This window comes from Mustela nigripes, chromosome 10, assembly GCF_022355385.1.
Source record: "Mustela nigripes isolate SB6536 chromosome 10, MUSNIG.SB6536, whole genome shotgun sequence".
Lineage (NCBI taxonomy): Eukaryota > Metazoa > Chordata > Mammalia > Carnivora > Mustelidae > Mustela > Mustela nigripes.
In genome coordinates this window covers 23,495,197-23,515,608 of record NC_081566.1, presented here as the reverse complement: position 1 = coordinate 23,515,608, position 20,412 = coordinate 23,495,197, and the positions used below count along the sequence as shown (strand labels likewise).

At 37.9% G+C, this 20,412-nt stretch overlaps 1 protein-coding gene across 2 annotated transcripts in view; it reads left to right on the top strand.

Annotated features, from left to right (window-relative positions):
* The window catches only part of RALGPS2 (Ral GEF with PH domain and SH3 binding motif 2), a 156,276-nt gene extending 137,063 nt beyond the window's left edge, over positions 1-19,213 (top strand). For both annotated transcript variants that reach the window (XM_059412825.1, XM_059412826.1), the window contains 4 exons: positions 1,318-1,410; positions 8,351-8,456; positions 10,590-10,681; positions 13,527-19,213. In XM_059412825.1, coding sequence (XP_059268808.1) covers positions 1,318-1,410; positions 8,351-8,456; positions 10,590-10,681; positions 13,527-13,556 — 321 coding nt within the window. In that variant the 3' untranslated portion in view covers positions 13,557-19,213. The remainder of the gene's footprint in view (positions 1-1,317; positions 1,411-8,350; positions 8,457-10,589; positions 10,682-13,526) is intronic.
* Positions 19,214-20,412: the final 1,199 nt, after the last annotated feature.

Here is a 20,412-nt window from a genome sequence, read left to right as displayed (position 1 = left end):
GCTGTTAGCATACAGATGGTATTTTAAGTATGGGACCAGGTGAGACTGATTATCTGTGAAGAAAGCATGGCTGGGGAAGAAAAGAGGGCTGAGGATAGAGTTCTAGAGCACATCCAGGTCTGCTCTGAGAAGCATAGAGGAAAACGAAGGAACTGTTACCAGAGAAGCGTAGAGGTTACAGTATTTCAAGAGGAAAGGAATGGCTAGCCATGCCGGATGTTGCTAAGGGGTTGAGTGTGGTGAAGAACAGGAGCTTTGGGATATGTCAGGGATCAAGGACCTTGACAACAGCAGCCTAACTGAAAGCAAGCTGAGGAGAAAACAGGCAAGAGAGAAGTAGAGTCAGGGATTAGAGACGCCCTGCAAGAAAGTATGCTGTAAACAGGAGCAAAGAAATTGGGTGCTCTCTGTTGGGGCAGGGGACAGGCAGTGGAGGCATTTTCAGTGATGGGGGTGCTGTGAAGCCTCGTTTGTGTAATGATGGGAGAGGGGGAGAAATCAAGACAGTGGAGAGAGGAGTAAATTACAAAAGCAGATTTCTTGAGGGAATGAGATAGTGAGATCTAGAGCATGAAAGGAGGGTCGAGTTTCTCCTTTGATAGAAGCAGCATTAGCTCTTCTGTTGCAGCAGGAAGAAAGGCTGAGTAGGTGGGTCAGCAAACAGATACTTGGTCTGGGAAGATGAGGAAGTCCTCGCCAGATTCCACCTATTTTTCTCTGGGAAGTGTGCAGTGCTGTTAGAAGGGGATGGAGGATAAGGAATTTTAAGAAAAGGAATGAAATGGCTGTCTGCAGAGAGGAAGAGTATAATGACTTGATGGGGTAAAAATGAAGTACTATTGATTCCTTTATGAGATTGCTGGTTCTGATTTTACCAGTTGGCACAGTTTGATGCCTCTGGCAATATTCAGTTATTAAAATGTGCCAGGTAATCAGACTGTTAAGATTTAAATAAGGCTGGCGTTCTATCAGGAGAGAGGGACAGTGAGATTCAAGTACTTGGAAGGGAATGGGTATAGTGCTGGACCCTGTGGTATTGGCTGAAAATGAAGAGAGGAGGAGGCTACAGGATGGGGAGGCAGCGCAAGGCTCGATAATGTTGAAAAGTGGTATGATTGTTGATGAAACCAGTAGTTATCTGAATAAAAGTAGTGGAGTCTTTTTGGTGGAAGTGACAGGAATGTGGGAGGTAAAGATTTCAGAAGTGATTCAACTCGAGGCTAAGGTGGCTGGAGTGGAGCTAGAGGTCCTCGGCATTAAGAAAGCAAAGAAACTGAGAAGCCGGTGGTAATAATGCTTCTGTGTTTGTCTTTCCAGGTAGCATCGTGGACAAAGTATTGGGCAGCTTTGTGTGGGACACAACTTTTTTACTATGCTGCCAAATCTCTAAAAGCTACAGAAAGAAAGCATGTAAGTATTCCTCCTCTAAACTGCTAGCAGAGTTTACTCTTCGTGGTTGTAAGGAAAGTAGTCCTAATGGGATGCAGCAATTTGGATTTTTTCCATATTCTAATCCAGAAGATCTTACGTCTATTCTTTGTGTGAGTGTTGTGGTAGAATTACTTTTATTTAGTAAGACCATTCCAGGAAAGATCTTGGAATAACTTCCCTATTTAGAGGTTTCTTTTTTTGAATACTACTTTTCCATCAAAAGGTCAAAAGTGCACATTACCACTGTCTGTCTTGGCATCAAACCCTTCCCAGGCCTGGGTTTCTTATTCAGAAAACAGTTGAAAACTATTGCTTTGGAGTCTCAGTTCATAATCTGTAAAATGTGAGAAATTGGGACCGTCATCTAAAGATCTTTCCACCTCAGTCTCGGACAGAGTGGTTTTGCTCAACAGTGAAGAGGAGTAATTATTACTCTCCTTATTATAGTCCACTTTCTTGTGTTGCAAATTGCTTAGAAGAAGCCTCTCAATACACTTTTTCTCCAAATGTAGAGCCTTCCTATAAATCTTTTTTGCATGCTGTTTTGTTTTTACATGCTAGTGATCCAGTCTTTGAAAGGAAGAAATTTTCCATGTAGTGTTAATAAAATCCCCTTGAGAAGAATTTTATTTCTAAGTCATGTATTTTGGAGTGAAATTAAGTGGTTTACCATATGAGGAAAGGTAATCCACTAAAAAAATCAATCCTTTTACTGTGTATAAATTATCTAGTGACATTGCATAATTCAGAGAAGCTCTTCTCTCTATCCATATGGTTCTAGTTCTTTATAATCAAACCGGAAGGGTGCATTTTCAGTTTAAATGAATGCTGTAAGTGCCTTAAGATGTTATCACCTTCCTTCCTTCCTCACCACACCCACATCTATCGTTGTCCTGAATTTCACATTGATCATTACCTTCCTCTTCAGAATTTACCATATATGTTTCTTTAAACAACACATGGCTTCATTTGTGGACTGTATCTGAATGGAATCATATGAATTCTCAAGTTCTGTGTGTGTGTGTGTGTGTGTGTGTGTGTGTGTGTGTGTGTTTGAAAAGGAGAGGATAGGGGAAGGAGCAAAGGGAGGGTTGGTGGGGGAGGAGAAATTCTTAAACAGGCTCTGTGCCCAGGGATGAGGAGCCCGATGTGGGGCTCAGTCCCACGACTCTGACATCATGATCTGAGCTGAAATCAGGAGTCAGACACTTAACAACTGAGCCACACAGGCACCCCTGAAGTTCTGGCTTTTTGGCCCACTAATATTTTACAGTTGTTTAGATACAGTCCTCACATTGAGGTAAAGGACTGTTTTTTGTAGTCTGGTTAAAGTGACTAACGCTCACACAACCCATAGAGTTACACAGACTAGTTCCAGCAAACATTTTGCAGAGTAATTGCCAGATGAATACTGCTGTCCTCAAAGGGAGGAAAAAAGGTTGCTGTAACGAAATTAAATCCTTTGTCTTCAGATATAGTTAACTTTTCACATAGCCACTTTGAGATGCTTGGCTTGATTTCACTTAGTTGATGATTATTTTTAAAAAGTAGCTATTCAAAATTAAATGTTTTTTATTTTTTCCTAACTTATTAGAAAGAAGTGAAATGAAATTAGAGCATAGTGGTTTGTGAGGAAATCAAATGAGTGCCAAGGAAATGGACTATATTCCTAATCTTCTTCAATTAAAACTGTTCGGGTAAAATAAGAAATTAGAAGAATAACCTAGAGGGTAGAGCGACAGGCTCCTGTTTATATTACAGAATCAGATTTAGAAGAGATGTGGCACAGAACTAAAAGCAATGAAGGAAAAAATCATTTTCAAACAAAATACAAATTGAAAGAAAATAATAAAGGATTAAAATGTATTCTATAAACAGAGCACAACCTGTGTAGTGTTCTTGCAGTTTAACCTGAACCTAATCATGAAGAAAGAATCAAATCCAGATTGTGGGACAATGTACAAGACAACTGGCTTAGATTTTTAAGACCAAAATGTGGTGGATGGAGGGGCGTGAGGGGAACAGGAGGACTCTTATAGATTAAGAGAGACTGAAGAGTCTGAAAGGTAAATGCAGTGTGTGCTCTGGTTGAATCCTGGACACAATGTCTTTTTTTTTTTTTTTTTTAACTACAAAGGTCATAATTGGGACAACTGAAAAAAATTTAATATGGACTTTATAAAAAATGATATGTCTGTTGAATTTCTTAGATACTTATATTGTAGTTACATAGAAATACATTCTTACGCTATACATGTTGAAATATTTAAGACTCCGTTTTATGATGTCTGCAGTTCAAAAAGATCAAGCAAATGCACAAAATGTAGATTTGTGGGTAACCACTGTGGCATTCTTTCAACTTTGTAGTTTCAGCCTTTGAAAATTAAAAGTTGGAGAGAAAAAAATGACTAATGAAAATATACCTGTTCATAAAAGTCTATAAATGCAGAAGGGGGATCTCCAGAAGCCCATAAACCCATACGTTTTATACTTTTTTTGCCTGTGAGGAACAGAATAGGCTTGGCAGTGTGGACTAACTGGGGAGACCAAAGGGCGGCTCCTATTATGTCTGTATTTTTAGATGGGCCTTTTTTTTTTTTTTTAAAGATTTTATGTATTTGAGAGAAAGAGCACAAGCAGGGGTGGTGTGGGGAGGGGCAGAGAGAAAGGGAGCAGGAGAGTCCCTGTTGAGTAGGGAGCCTGACACAGGGCTCAATCATGACCTGAGCTAAAGGGAGATGCTTAACCCACTGAGCCACCCAGGAGCCTCTTGTTGGATGTCTTAAAATGAAAACATTCACTCTTCTTGGATGTCTTAAAATGAAAACATTTACTGTAAAAATACCCTTTAATGGAAGTTAATTCATTGTAAAAAAAAAAAAAATTTGCAGGTATGTTAGAACCCATTACTGTGTGGCAGAGAGGAAATAAATACTGCTTGCTTAGTTAAAATTTTAAAGACCCAAGACTGCACCTGAAAAGAAATCTGTAACAAAACTAAAGACGTTCCACAGCTCCGTGAGAATAAAACAGACACTAGAAAAGGGGAAAGAGGAGATAAATAGAAGATGAAATGTAAGTGGCTAATAAACATGAAAAGATGATCAACCTTATTAGATATAGAAAATGCAGATTAAAGAAGATGCCCTCTTTTGCTATTAGGCAAAAAATTTGAAGATTCTTAACAGAGCCTTGGCCATGGTATAGGGAAACATAGGCTATTGTCCATGGTTTTCAGAAATTTAAATTGGTATTGCTTTTGTGGTGGGCAGTCCTAGTCCATATTTAACTTAATAACAACCAGCGGTTCCTTTTCTGGGAATCTGTCCTGTGGGAATCCTTGAACAAGTACACAAAGATACCTGTCGAAGAATATTTCTGTAATGTTTACAATAGACGTCTATAAAGACTCAAAATACTTACCAATAAGGAAGTACCAATAAGTGAAAACCAGAAATCAGAGTACACATATGCCCCCATTAGTACAGTGGACCCTTAAACAACTAGGCTGGAGGCACCTACCCCATCTCCCTTCCACACCTGTGCATTTGAAAATCTGTGTATAACTTCGAGCTCCCCAAAAACTTAACTACCAGTAGCCTGCTATTGGTCAAAAGCTTTACCAATAACATAAGTGGTTGATACATTCCATGTATTATACATATTATATGATGTGTTCCTACAATAAAGTAAGCTAGAAAAACTGTTAAGAAAATAATAAGAGGGGGGCGCCTGGGTGGCTCAGTGGGTTAAGCCGCTGCCTTCAGCTCAGGTCATGGTCTCAGGGTCCTGGAATCAAGCCTTGCATCGGGCTCTTCTGCTCAGCCGGGAGCCTGCTTCCCCCTCTTTCTCTGCCTGCCTCTCTACCTACTTGTGATCTTTCTCTCTGTCAAATAAATAAATTTTTTTTTTTTTTAAATCTAAGGGGGTACCTGGGTGGCTTAGTGGGTTAGGCTTCTGCGTTCAGCTCAGGTCATGATCCCGGGGTCCTGGGATCAAGCCCTGCATTGGGCTTTCTGCTCAGCGGGGAGCCTGCTTCCCCCCCCTCTCTCTCTGTGCTGCGCTGCCTACTTGTGATCTCGCTCTCTGTCAAAGAAATAAATAAAATCTTAAAAAAAAATCATAAGAAAAAATACACCTACTGTAATGTATTTATCAAAAAAATCCACATTTTAAGTAGACCTGCATAGTTCAAACCCATGTAGTTCAAAGGTCAGCTATATATGAAAACCAGCAGAATCAAAAAAGTGTTTGGTGTAAATGCATACAGAAAGGGCAAGCATTTGTTTTCATGATTTTTCTGTGTGGATAACCAATTTTCCTGGCATCATTTATCGAACAATTCATTCTTCCTTCCTCAGTCTGCAGAGTCCACTCTTGTCACATGAATTTGCATCTCTTGACTTCCAGTGCCCTATTTGTGTGTTCCTGTCCTGTAGCCCATGGCCTCAGTTACTGTAGCTTTATGAGCCTTAATGAGGGCAGGTCCTCAGCATGTTGGCTATTTCTGCTCCTTTGCTCTTGTATATAAATTTTAGAATCGGCTTCTCAAGTTCTGGAAAACGCTACTGAAATTTTTATTGAGATGACACTGAATCTGTATAAGTCAGTTTAGCATCTTTACAAGTCAGACCATCTTCTTCATCTCATGGTATTTCTTCATTGGTTTATGTCTTCTTGGATGGATGCCTTTTATCAGTTTTACTTCTCCTGTATATCTTTTTGTCACGTGTATTGCTAGGTACCTCTCTTAGAAGTGACTTTTCTATTTCTCATGTATAGAATTACAGTTGAGGGACACCTGCGTGGCTCAGCTGGTTAAGCGTCTGATTTTGGCTCAGGTCATGATCCCAGGGTCCTGAGATTGAGTCCCACTTCTCAGGACCTGCTTCTCCTCCTGCCTGCTTCTCCCCCAATTGCGCTTTCTCTCTCTGTCTGACAAATCAATCAGTCAGTCTTTAGAATTACACTTGATTTTCATACTGATCTTTTCCAAGTGTCCTGGTTGTACCTTCTCTTTCTCTCTGACCAATTAATCAGTCTGTCTGTCTCTAAAATTACAGTTGATTTTCATACTGATCTCTTCCAAGTGTCCTTGCTCATCATTCTTAACTCATTTGGTAGATATGAGTGGATTTTCCTTGTCAGTATTATCATCTGTGAGTAATGGCTTTTTACTTCTTCCTTACACTTACACCTTTTATTTCCTTTTTGTTATCCTGTTAAGCTGACTAGGTCTTCAAATTCTCCATTGAATTGAAGTAGCAATGATGGGTATCCTTACCTTGATACTGATTTTGAAATGTTTTTAGCATTTTACCTTTGAGTGTGTGTGTTGCAGGGTTTTGGTTTGGGGATTTATTTATTTATGGTCTTTTCCTGCTTTATTTTGGTTTGGTTTTTGTGTAAGTTTTGGTTTACTTGGTGGATACTCTTTATTGAATTATAAAATTCCTTTCTATTCCTACTCTGTTGCAAATACACATTATATTTTTTCAAAAGCTTGTTGGGTAAACTAAGTTGAATGTATTTGTTTTCCTTTTTAATCTATTAATATGGTGATTTAGTTTAGTAATTTTTCTGAAGTTAGTTTCTTTAAAGTTGAACTCATCTTGCTTTCTCGAAATAAACCCAATTTAGTTGCTTTAGTTGATTTCTAACATTAAACCAACCTCACATTCCTCAGATAAATCCAAATTGGTCATCATATATCAGTTTTTGGGTTTTTTTTTTTTTTTAAGATTTATTTATTTATTTTAGAGAGTGAGAGAATCTCAAGCAGACTTCATGCTGAGCGTGGGGCCCAACGTGGGGCTCCATTTCACAACCATGAGATCATGACCTGAACGGAAACTAAGAGTCAGACACTCAACTGAGACTGTACTACCCAGATGCTCCATTAGGTTTTTTATACACCAATATTTTGCTTAATATTTTTTCATTTATCGGGCGCCTGGGTGGCTCAGTGGGTTAAGCCGCTGCCTTCGGCTCAGGTCATGATCTCAGGGTCCTGGGATCGAGTCCCGCATCGGGCTCCCTGCTGAGCAGAGAGCCCGCTTCCCTCTCTCTCTCTCTCTGCCTGCCTCTCCATCTACTTGTGATTTCTCTCTGTCAAATAAATAAATAAAATATTTAAAAAAAAAAATAATAAAAAAAAAATATATTTTTTCATTTATGGTCATGAATGAGATTAACCTAATTTTCTGTTCTTTTTAATAGCTCTTTTTTCCATTATATTTATTTCAAGTATAGAAAAGTAACAAGCATACTAAGAATACCTTTTTTAAGAAATAAAGTAAGAATATATTATTAAGAATTGTCTGGGTCACCAGGGTGACTCAGTTTTGATCCTCAGGGTCATAAGCCCGTGTTGGGCTCCAGACTGGGCTTGGAGCCTACTTTAAAAAAAATTTTTTTTTTGTCTGATAGTACTGCTGGTTTAGTAAATCATCAGGTTTCAGATAATAACCCTATTACATTGTATACTTTAAAGTTATGCTGTGTTAATTATATCAATAAAGCTGGGTAAAAAGAAGATAAAACCCCGATTAAAATGCAGGTGTGTTTCCTAAGAAAAGAGGGGTTTGGGGCAGTGTAGTAAGGAACAGAAAAAAAAACCACAGTGATGAATTTATTAGACCCAGCGACAGATCATGCTTTTTTGGGACTCGAGACTCAGATAGTTAGGTTTTGATGAAGAGTTGAAGCTAGGAAGGATCTGAAGAGTAGTAGACTATCTAAAGGGGACGTGCCTACATGGAATTTAGTAGTAAGTCAAAAGACTGTGAGCAGACTCGACCAACATGAAGTCACAAATCTTACCTCTCGTGGGAGAAACTGAAAATGTGCTTATCCTTAATTTTCACTTAGGATGCGCCATAAATTTGGTGTTTCCATTAATGATCTTTTTATCTCTCAGTTCAAATCAACATCAAATAAGAACGTATCTGTGGTAGGATGGATCGTAATGATGGCGGATGACCCAGAACACCCAGATCTCTTCCTGCTGACTGACTCTGAGAAAGGTGAATCATTAGAATATCTAGTGTTTAAGGTACTGCAAGTATATAACATTCAGTTGGTCCAAACATAGTTTAACTGGAATACTTGACCAGGAGCATGTTTATGGGGTTTTGTCTTTTGGGAAATAATCCTGTCACGTGATGTGTAATAATAATATCCATTTTTTTGGTATCAGTATCTATTATAAGCATATTTTCTTTGCTGTCTGGGCATAAGCTTGCAATTAAAAGCCCGAGTAATCCTTGGGGAGCTAAGAACCAGGCGGGGGTAGGGGGGCAGCGCGGCGGGAAGGAGGGAACTGGGGAATCTGTTACCTTAAAATCTCAGACATTTGCTATATATATAGGTAGTACCCCTTCATCTGTACCCTGAAATAAATTGCTTTTCTTCTGAATGTGGCAGAGGTTTTCCTTTAACTGATTTTGTTCCATTGTTTTTAATTAAGTTAATTGGTTATTTAACTCCTATCACTTTCCAAATAAGTAGAGTTAATAATTAATACTTTGCTTACAGTGTAGGGAGAGACTTATGGATGGCATTATTGACTGTTGACCAGAGGAGTTTTTTAAGTGGATCAGAGAAGTTGGAGGGTGGGCTGTGTAGAATCACACCATGTGCATCTCTAAGTTGGAAGCCGTGACCCATGTGATTGCTGCTCTTCCTTCATAACAACTGCCAGCTGTTGATAAGCACCTCAAAGGAAGCCAGACAGGAAATGCATCATATCTGCCCAGAATCTTAAACTGCAGCAACTCACCACTGAAATGATAATTATTGGCTATGCACCTATAATTTGACCTCTATTCAGAATGTATTTTGTATTTGTATCAACAGATACTCTGCTTTTAGAATATTGAAACATTTTAAGTGAAAACTTAAGCAAATATGTTGTATATAGAAAAAAATAATAGTAGCAGAATGTCTCATTTTGAGATGTAATAGATTGACTTACGGAACAAGAACTCCCTATTCAGCATTCTGATTTCAAAGTCCCTGCTCCAGCCCCAAATCTCAAAGGCATTACTCATAAAATTACATTTTAAGGAGATCATTTTCATTGGGCTTAGTTAACAAATTCTTTCTTTCAGTTTCCCTAGTGTGGCTTGATAAAAGTATTTCCAAGTAGCCAAGGTTTTTGTGCCATCTGTACTAACAGTCTTTCAGAGCGGGAGTGAGAAAGTAGATAAATGGCAGCTTTATTGGAGGTATGCCTTCAGTTCAAGTCGGTCTCATGTCCACGTCTGAGCTCAGCAAGTAAAACAGTATTATTTAACATTAAACATTTGGTGAACTCTTGCTTCTGAAAGTGAAAAAGTTCTCTGAGTGTTCCAGTCTCAAAGGAAAGCTCCATCATGCCTAAAGGAAGGTCAGGCTCTTGGACCATTGAATGCAGTAAAAAAGGAGGGAGTAGAATTGGAAATGAATTGAGAAATAAAAACTTAGGTCAGTAAAAAAAGGGAATAAAGCTCAGCCTAGGGCAGCCTTCAGTATGTAAATCCTTTCTTTTTTCAGTTTATCACCTCAGTACACAAAACTGTATAAGATATATTTATTATATGTCAGTCTTGAATTAGTCAACGCAAGGTCTAATATGCATAGCACAGATGAATTTCTGGTTTTCTCAAAAAGGAAAGTGACTCTTCAGATTTTCCCAGAAATCTGTGATAATTTCGGCAAATGTAACTAACACCTAAAAGCATAGTTGATGTTAACTAATTAATCCTTAATCACGTTATATACCTCTGTTTAAGTGTTAAACTTGTTAAAGCGCTTTGCCTGTAAAAATTTAGTATTAACATATTCTGTACTCTCAGTCCCACATACAAATCTAGAGGAGCCAAACAGTTCTTTCATTTGTGTATACTTTACTGCAAAGAACATTTAAGGAGACAAAAATGGTTCTCTTCAAATTCGTAAACAGCAAAACGGTGACTTTCTGAATAACTGATAGCGTGTGAACATAGCATAGAGAACTCTTCTTTTTATTTGTATTAGAAAATCAGATGCTTGAGACAGAATTCTGAAAACTGAGAATTCTAGTCGTGTTTTATTTTGCTCTTTGATATCAGGCTAAATTAATATATGTCAGGATCCTTAAAATTTTATCATTTTTCCCTTGTTTCTAATAACTTTAGGAAACTCATACAAGTTTCAAGCTGGCAACAGAATGAATGCGATGCTGTGGTTCAAGCATCTGAGTGCAGCTTGCCAGAGCAACAAGCAGCAGGTGAGCAGCGGCTCCTGGCCTCAGGAGCCCGTGAAAGAGAGTTCCAGGGGAAGTCGTCAGACTAACTTGATGCAGGAAGCAGGGAAATGATACTGTTTTTATTCTTTTTCTTATTGACAGCAGTCAGCAATGTATGAAGTCCACGTTTTAGTGAGGAGATAGTCAATAAAATAATGAAAAAAAACAAAATCTCAAATGCTTAAACTATATAGAGAACAATATAAACTATATAAGGAAAACAGAAGTATGTGATACAGAGGGATAAGAGTAGATGTAATTTAATAAGAGTGAGCAACAGAGATCTGCCTGAAGACATTGACGTGAGTGACAAGAAGGAACAGCCTTGTGAAGATCAGGGGAGCAATTGTCTGGTGGGGGGCACAGAGGGTTCAAAGCTCCTGAAGCTGGAAGGAGCTGAAGGTGTTCAAAAGAGGCAGATGTAGCCCATGTCAGTAGAATATAGTGAGAGACAAGAAAAAATAGAGCCCCAGGGAGGTAAGACTTAGATAGCACTTTAATAAAAATTGTTCTGATTCATCTTTATTAATAACAATATGGCTTCCTGTGGTGGCAGCAAAACCCAGAACCATTTGGATTTGTTTGTTTTTATTTCACCAAAACAAAGATGGTCTAATTCAGACACTTTTCAGCTGCAGAGGAGAAATGAAGCCATGATGTTGTTTTCCCCAAACCCTGTTGCAGAGCTGAAGTTGAGCCATGAATTGGTAGAAAAGATGTGAAGTAAACATAACTACAGTTATGGAAATACTTGTAGTCCTTTTGTAGGCCAGTTTTTAGTTGGATATATTTGAAGACCATTGACTTCAGGTACTGACATTCAAAAGTGTACAATTAAGTGTTATCCGTGGCTGATTTTGATACTATAATACATGACATAAGTTTATATCATCTGTTAAAAGTTTTTTTCACCCTGTATTGTCAGGATCAAAGTTGTACCCCTTTTTTGATAAAAGAAGCAGCTAAGTCTCAAATGCTAAACAACATATGCAGGGTTAGACAATCAAATATCTTTATCTTTTAGGTCCATTCTTTTTAAATATTATTAGAATAGGCTCTGTTCTCTTAGAATTTTTTTTTTTTAAAGATTTTATTTATTTATTTGACAGAGAGAAATCACAAGTAGATGGAGAGGCAGGCAGAGAGAGAGAGAGGGAAGCAGGCTCTTGCTGAGCAGAGAGCCCGATGCGGGACTCGATCCCAGGACTCTGAGATCATGACCTGAGCCGAAGGCAGCGGCTCAACCCACTGAGCCACCCAGGCGCCCTCTCTTAGAATTTTTATTTCATATATACATATATATGTGTATATATGAACGACTGCTAGCAGCATTGGTATCATTTTTAGTACCCTCCATTAAGGACATGAAATGCCATAGAACAAAGTCAGCTTTTTTCGCCTTTGTCAAGTTAGGGTCTGGGACAGAATGAAAGAAACAGACCTTCTTTTGCCTAGACTGAGCTTATGTGCAACTCAGCTTACACTTAAAGTATTAGTATTAAGTACACTTAAAGTGTGCTTAAAGTATTGTGTCATTTTTTTTTTAAATCTCAGATTTCAAGATTAATCTAGACGCCAACATAAAGGTTCAGTTTCTTTCACTATATTAGCAGACCTTCCAGCTGAACAAGTATAAGTAGGTTTTTTTTATTTGTTTGTTTGTCCGTGTACTTGGGAGAATCAGAATAGTAACAAATATATAAATAGAAGCTGTAAAATGTGAAAATTTTTGGTAGAAGACTCTGATTCACTCAAGTACAATACCTTAAGTCACATTCAAGGAACTTAGGAGGAAATGAACTTACACTCTATTTAAACATGGGTTTCTTACAACCAGACTGAGAATTTATACTTTAAGTACTTGAGCATTTGTATTGCACTTGATTTATGATTCAGTTATGATTGTGTTATTACAGAAGGCGACATGTAAAAAAGATTCCCCCTCTTTTTTCCTTGAATATCCTAGGTTTTCAGAAAAAGATTGCTGAAGTGATAGTTGTTGAGCTGTTTTAAAGGACAGAGAAATGACCTCTGAAGTGGGAGTTTCTCTCCCACTACAGGTTTAGAAAACAGTAAGAGTTAAGAGTGTTTTTAACATGGTGAAACCCTCTTTGGTCCTTGACTAGAGGACTCATCAGCTGATTTTCAAAAACAAAATATATTCATATTTCAAAGATTTATTGTGGGATTTCTCTTCACTACAATGTGGACTTCCTGTCTTACTGTTGGTTTCTATAAGGAATCGAATTAAACCTGGTCCAGTCTGTAAGCCTCACACTGTAACCTGATGATTTTTCAGAGTCACCAGGTGTCAGATCAGAATTTATCTAGCAATGAGTTTTATTCTTTTACACTTAATTTCATGATGATTTCACAAAGAAATTTTTAGAAATGTTCATTATAAAATTATCCATGCTGGATTTTAAAATGTGCACGTAGGAATTCCTGGTAATAGAGATAATGAGAAAACAGATGATATGTCCCTTTGTCAGAGTGTCACCCTGACGAGAGCCATGCTGCTTTTCTTGTTCGCTTGCTCACTCAGCGGACATCTGCTGAGTGCCCTGTGGTAGACAAGAAAGATACTGTCTCCACCCTTTCTTCCGTTCCAATTTCAGTTTCTAGAAAGAGAGGATTAACTCTGTGATTTTCTCAAAAATGTTCTAGCATATTTTATTCATTATTCATAAATGATTGCTGTACCTTGCGTCAAAATTCCTTTTCTAAGAAAGTTATCTGGGATTAAAATAATGAAGAAAGATAAGAAATAGTACTTTGAAAAGCACCTTTTAAATACTATCAATTTTGTACTGCTTATATTTTTAAGGTTCCTACAAACTTGATGACTTTTGAGTAAAAGCCTAAGAAAGAAGCAAGGTGAACTATTGCCCCTAAGTGAGAGCAAGTTGCTGATGAAAGTGCCAGCTATAAGCCAGCTCTGAACCTGGAGGAGCCCAGAGGCTGTGTCTCAGCCTTTGGTGTTCTGAACCAAAAAAGCACTAATTTCAGGGAATGAAGTGAGATATTCCCAGAGAACAAATTGGAGTTCTAAAACAAACTGCCATGGACCACGCTTCTTTTCTCTGAACTGACCTGCGGAAACCACTGCCTTAAAAGAATGAAAGGAAAACCAACATGAAACACCAAATAGTGTGTGTGAATCTTCTGGCGGTGCTGTGCTTGGAATAGATCATAGCTAATTTGCATTTCTTTTAACTTTGTACTAATTTTGGAGGGGGGAATCGCCTTTTTTTTAGATACACTTTAAAAAGGAAAAGCATTGCTTATGGGTTATATGAGGGGCTGGTGTTGAACGGAGGCATGAAGATGCTCTGCCCGAGAAGAGTGGGGTGTGCCCAGCCGCCTGACCTGGGGCTGGGGGGCGCTCTCTGCTCCCAGTCGTGTGCGGCCCCCCTGGCTCTCCCACAGCTACAGTTTCAGAATTAGACATGTTCATAATATGAGTTGTTGGGGTTCGTTTGGGATTGAGGGCGGGGGTTATTTGGGATGAGGGGAGTTTTGTTTTGTTTTGTTTTGTTAACACTAAACTTGGGAAATTTAGAACTGTATGGGGAACATCATTTCTTAGAGGAGGCATCAAGGCTGAATGTTCCTAGTCCAGACACTTTTCAAGTGGGCTCCAGAAAACATGGTTGTTTTTAACTGAGTTTAAAATTTAGCCTTCTGTATGAATTCATTGTTGGACTACAAATCTGCTTAGGAAAGAACCATAATCCCAGTCTAAACTTTTCTGGGGTTTTACAGTAATTACATTTTTTTTTTCAAGTTAATTGAATTATCCCTTCTACCAGTCACTGGTGATTTTTGTCGTCAAGATGATATACTGATCTTTCATCAGGATATTTTCTTTTACAGTGTTTAATGTACACAATGCCAGGTTTTTTTTTTATTACTCATGTTCATTATTTTTGTTAAATATGAGATTCAGGATCACATTTGTTTAAAAGAGCTTCCACATATGTATTTGTATATGTATTTTATTATAAGGCACACAAAATAATTTAAAAAGGGAAGAAGGTGAAAGATTGAGATTCTGGGAATCTTAAGTATCAAAACTTTCCTTCCTATATGTAACTTTCCTTTATTACAAAACACTTTTCTAAAAACGTACTATAGGTCCCAGCCATGAAACCATATTTTGTCAGTAGTTGGCCAAGCTGTTTTGGGAGAGCTCTTCCATGCAACAGCGCATTTAATTCCCAGAATAAATGTTGAATTGCAGAAAGAAAGAAAAAAGTCTCAAGGTGAACTGCCTTCGAGTTTTAACAAAAAATGGCATTTTAATAAAGGCCACACTTTAGATGTTAGAAACTCATGGGGCATCCTATAGTTTAGCAGTGGCCCAGAATAAGAAATGCTTTTTGACTGATCTCTTCCAATAAACTTGTAATACTTTGGGCCTCACATAAAATTTCTCACATTTGCATTCTTAAAGAATTTCATACTTTTTTTTAAGTAATCTTGAGGCCATGAAGCTTAAATATTAAATAGAAAATATTGCCCACAGGATAATTAGCTAAGAGTCTATCCAGAGGAAAGTAGAAGAGCTTTTGGAAAGGATGTTAAGAGTTCAGATATTTTTCTCATATAGCACAGTTAGAAATTACCATTATTTCCGGTTTTGTGGACAGTGACGTGGGCTGGAGAGGGCAGAATATTGCCTATGCTAAGTGATTACTCAATTAATGATCTCCCAGGCTTAACCCACGTTGGGTACATAGAGACCACCTGCATCGCCAGCAGTATTACTATATAGACCTTGCACATCTTTCATTTTACATTTTTTAAATTCCTTAATTGTGTATTTTCTCTTCAGAAATAAGTTTTTAACAGTGTATGTGCTTTTTAAAAATACTGTGGATAAGAACCCTGTGGATTTTTTTATGATTATTTTGTTTGTCATAAATAAGCTACTAGATACATTTAACCATATTTAGCTTAACCATATTTGAGGAGATTTGCAACTGGAAGTCAGAGCCTGACATCACACCATGCCAAAGAGAGAGCTAAACTGGAAGGTGTGTTTGATGTTTCAGCTCTAACATTAAGGTATACGTGCACAGGGAAAGAATAGTGTTCAGATTTGGTGAATAGTCCTCGTATAGAATTGCGGCCTCTGACTGAGCAAAACTCTTTTAACTGTGCGGTGAAAGTAGACATGGTTCTTCTCTCTTCAAATCTGTCTATTCAAAAGATTAGATAGTGCTTTTGAAGATTATTTTAGCATTTGAAACAAATGGAAACCAGTCAGCTTAGGTGAGTTTTCAATCTATAATTCACCAAACGACATAATAATTCAAGCAAAGAAAATAGGTCACCAAAATATATTAAATATTTAGGTAGTTTATTAGTAGGAAGATGAAATTTTTTTCTTCTTATTAAGCTTATGCTTATTTAGTAAATCAGTGACTCAAAAGCTTGAAATTTCTATCATATTAAGCTCATTTGTTTCTCTCCTAGCCAAGAACAACTCATTAGAAATTCCATTATAATTTAAATTTAAGCTAATTTATGAATAGCATAAATATTGGCATACAGTCTGGTGTATTAGTATATAATACTAGCCAAAATACAGTTTGACGCACATCTCATATTTTTCCACAGTTTATCTGACCATAAAAGCTTATTTTCACACAGAAGTAACATCAGTTTTTAAAATACAACTATAAAAAGAACTATAAAACTATTCAACTATACGAACTATAGTTATATAGTTTACACAATTATAAAAACAATAATGACCTTCAGAGTACTAGTTTTGGTTTCATGCCCCCTCTGTGTTTGGACTTTGCTTTATTTTTTTCAGAGGTATTATTTTTACTATAATCTCCAGACTATAAGCTTTGAAAGAGAACTGATCAAACATACCTTCTATAGCATTTTCTTCACTATGTAAATATTATTTGTATAAATATAGCAAAAAGGGATCCAAACAATACCTATTTTTTTTCCTCCCTGGGTATGTGCTCCAAGGACAATTATTTTTCTGTGTAGAAAATGCCATACAACTGTCACACTACCTTTTGTGCAGACTGTCTTGGTATTGAGTCTTTCCATATGTCAAGAGTTAGGGTATTCTTTGCTCCCAAGTTTTTGTAAGTGGCTTGATTTCTCTTACAGTTTACTTCTAGAAGAGCCCAAGGAGCACTGCTGATATAGCGGGGGAATGGTTGCTGACTGTGGTGTATGCAGCCCACGGATTAGTTGAACTGTGGACCCCGGGATTACTAGAATTTACCTGGCCCCCTGAGTTGAGCAGTCTTCCAAGCTTAAACCTGTGAGCCGTACACCTTTCCTACTGAAAACACCTTTCTAAAACTATACGGCATTAATTGGAAATCCATAATAATAATAATAGTAGACTTCATCCATTAACTTTTTAGAAGAATGTATCCACTATTGATTTCCTTTTTGTTTTCTGAGGTACATTCCTTTCCATCCATTCTTAAACCACCATATTACCTTCTTCTGCCAATAAGGGGGAACAGTGTTGCTTCGCAGAGATAATCTCTAATAAAAGAACTCCTCTGCTTCAGAGGCTTTTGAAATCCTTGGATCCCTTTTTGAAAGTGAAGATGAGCTTGCCCGGGCTCCGATGGAACAGTGGCACTGCTGTTGCACAAGGAGACGATACAGAGCATGTGGTGAGGCTTGCCTGGCCTTTTTGGTGATCTTCTAGGGCTTGCTTTCATTTTCTCTCTCCTTTTATACTACTTTTTCAAGCATAGTAAATTTATGGTTTTACAGCCAGATTGGTATTCTGTTTTTTCTAAGCTTTAAGATACAAACATTGTTATTTAATCACATTGATGAGCATTATTTTCAACGTGAAGTCAACCGTTTCAAAATTATCTAAGTCCTTTTTGGTCTTGCTCCCCTAAAAATGGCTTGTAATTAAAGTGACTTTTTTTTTCCCCATTTAGAGGATTCTGATGAAAGATCTGTACATGCAAACTCTTAAAAGTTGTTGAGAGCAATTTCATTACACCAGTATCTTAAGCTGTAGTGTGGGGAAAATTTGGTCAGTGCCTTAACAATTTGAAGACCAATTTTAGGGCATCAAGTATGACAATAATCATTTGCCCTCTAAACTCCTTTTATTTCAGGAGTGTGTGCTATCCCTCTCTCCACCAGCTTACTCTTTGTCCCGGCAAGTGTAAGAGAGTCTGTAGAGATGCCTCTGGGTCATTGCCGCAGCCCTCCTAGGTCATGAGTCTTTTCAGACAAGCTCCCTCCCTGCTCCTCTCCTGATGAAAAACCCATCAAATCAACCTTTAGATGAGCACTTTTAAAAACAGCTTTGAAGCACGTCCATATAGCTGAGTTTGTTTTTATGTTGTGTTGGTGGTAGTGGTGGTTTTGAGCATCGGTTTAATTATAAGGCCTTTTAGAAAATCCCTAAAAGAATACATTACAGCCAGAAAGAATTTGTTTGGGGTCTTATTAAAGCTACTGAAGTCTTGCCATGAGATACAACCAAAAATGAAGTTGAGATTGAGATTGCTTCATTCTTAAATTTAAATAAGACTCAGAACAAACAGGCAGTCACTTAACCTACCAGATACTATTGTTTCATTAGAAATACTATGGCAGGAACATGAAAACAATTCCAATATATAAATTGAAAGGGAAGCTTTCTTAGTCAAAACAAAACTTGGAAGCATTTTGCTTCTCTGAGACTCTTAAAAGATCTGAAGCTACTGTTCAACTGAGTCAAAATGATATTTTCACATTTTTTAAGGGCCAGTATGTTCTGGAATAGGGAAGTAGACATAGTCTTTAAAGCCAGATCAAGGGTTGACTGATCCTTCAGGGTTAGTAGTAGTAGTTAAATTTTGCTTCTAGCATTTGGCCTGTGAAGTGGTGATGGAATTAAAGGAATGGAATGTAAAAGTGCTTTGAAAGGATTGAAGTTTTTTTTAATAGACCAGCTGAAAATTTTATAAATATTCATGTGCTTTAGATATCAGTTAGCGAATATTCCATTTCCTCTAAAGATACTATCACCTATTAGGACTATTCACAAATACAGTCCAATAATCATTGACTTGTCAGGCCAGACACAGTAGCTGCTTATAAGTCACCAGACTCTGAAGAGTTTCAACATCTTAATTGTTGACAAATGTACTGTTTTTACAACCCACTGAAGCGTGTATATGTGGGGAGGGGGTGGGGAACTCGTTCACAGTGTAATCTAAAGGAGATAAACATCTGTGGGGGTACATAGCCGATGAGGATGATGAGATACAGGAAAACACAAGCCATTTTTATTCTTTATTCCAGTTAACTTGAGGTACTCTAATGATGAAGCACTCGATTGCACTATGACCTCCCTGAGTGATGTGCAGCTTGGTTCCTCTCTCACTTTTTGTTTCTCCTTAATATGCAGATGTGAGTGTGAGATCTTCAGTGTGTTTGCATAAGCTAACTTAAAAAATGAATTTAAGTACAGTTTTCTGAAATATTTCTATTGAAATAAATTACTTAAAAATACAGATTGTGTGGGAGTGATTTGTTGCCATATTTACATTTCTGTCATTAATTTCTAAAGTGCATTTTATCATTAAGTTTTAAATAAGTGCTCTAACTTGATCTTTTTCTCATTCTAAACTAGTTGGCAAGGGTTTTCTTGGTACAGAAAGCTGCCGTCTGGGTGCACTTGAGTTGTTCTTCCCTGTCCTGGAATGGGGATACGCTCTGGCATGCTGACGATGGGGTCTGGGGGAATAGGGGCCACAAGTCTGGTACATCCAACTTCATCTTCCCACTCCCAGGTATATGATGTGGTAGGAGCAGTCCCCAAAGAGGCCTTCTTTGCTAGTACATACCGTATTTCATGGTTTCTCAGAAGTACAGAAATAGCCCTCTGGAGTCTCCTCCCATAAGGCATTGGCTGAGGTGCTGGTTATGCCCTAAGAATTTCTCTTGAGCTTGCCTCTAAGAACTAGTTTTCAACAGTTTCCTCACCTCTCTAATGACCTTTGAAAATTTTCAGTGTCCCTGAATTGGAACCAAAAGAGAGTGACAATCCTCCGATGGGGCCAAACCTGTCTTTACTACTTCACACAGCACCGCCTTTGGCAGGAGCTTTCCATATGTGCACACTTGGTTTCTGGGTTCCCTTTTCTGCCTCATTAGTTGTTGGTCTTTGAGCCAGGATAAACGTACTTGTACCTCAGAGATACTGTATTTTTTTACAAACTAAGGTTTGTGGCAACCCTGCTTTGCACAAGTCCGCCATTATTCCGACAGTACTTCCTCACTTTGAGTGTCTGTCACATTATGGTAATTATTTCAGATTTCTTTCATTATTACGGTGTTTGTTCTAGTGATGTATGATCGATCAGTGATCTACTACTGTAATTGTTGGAGGGTGCCACAAGCCGTGCCCATTTATAAGACAAAAGAGAATTCAGCAAATGATGTGTGTGTGCTGACCACTCCACCAACTGGCCGTTCCTCCCATTTCTCCCTGTCCCTAAGACACAAATACGCAAATTAAACCAATTAATAACCCTGCAGTGGCCTGTCTCTGTTCAAGTGAAGGGAAGAGCTTTAGGTCTCTCATTCTCAATTAAAAGCTAGAAATGAGCTTAGTCAAAAAGCCAAGATAGGCTAAAAGATAGATCCTCTTGCACCAAACAGTTGACCAAGTTGTGAATACAAAAGGAAAGTTCTTGAAGGAAATGAGA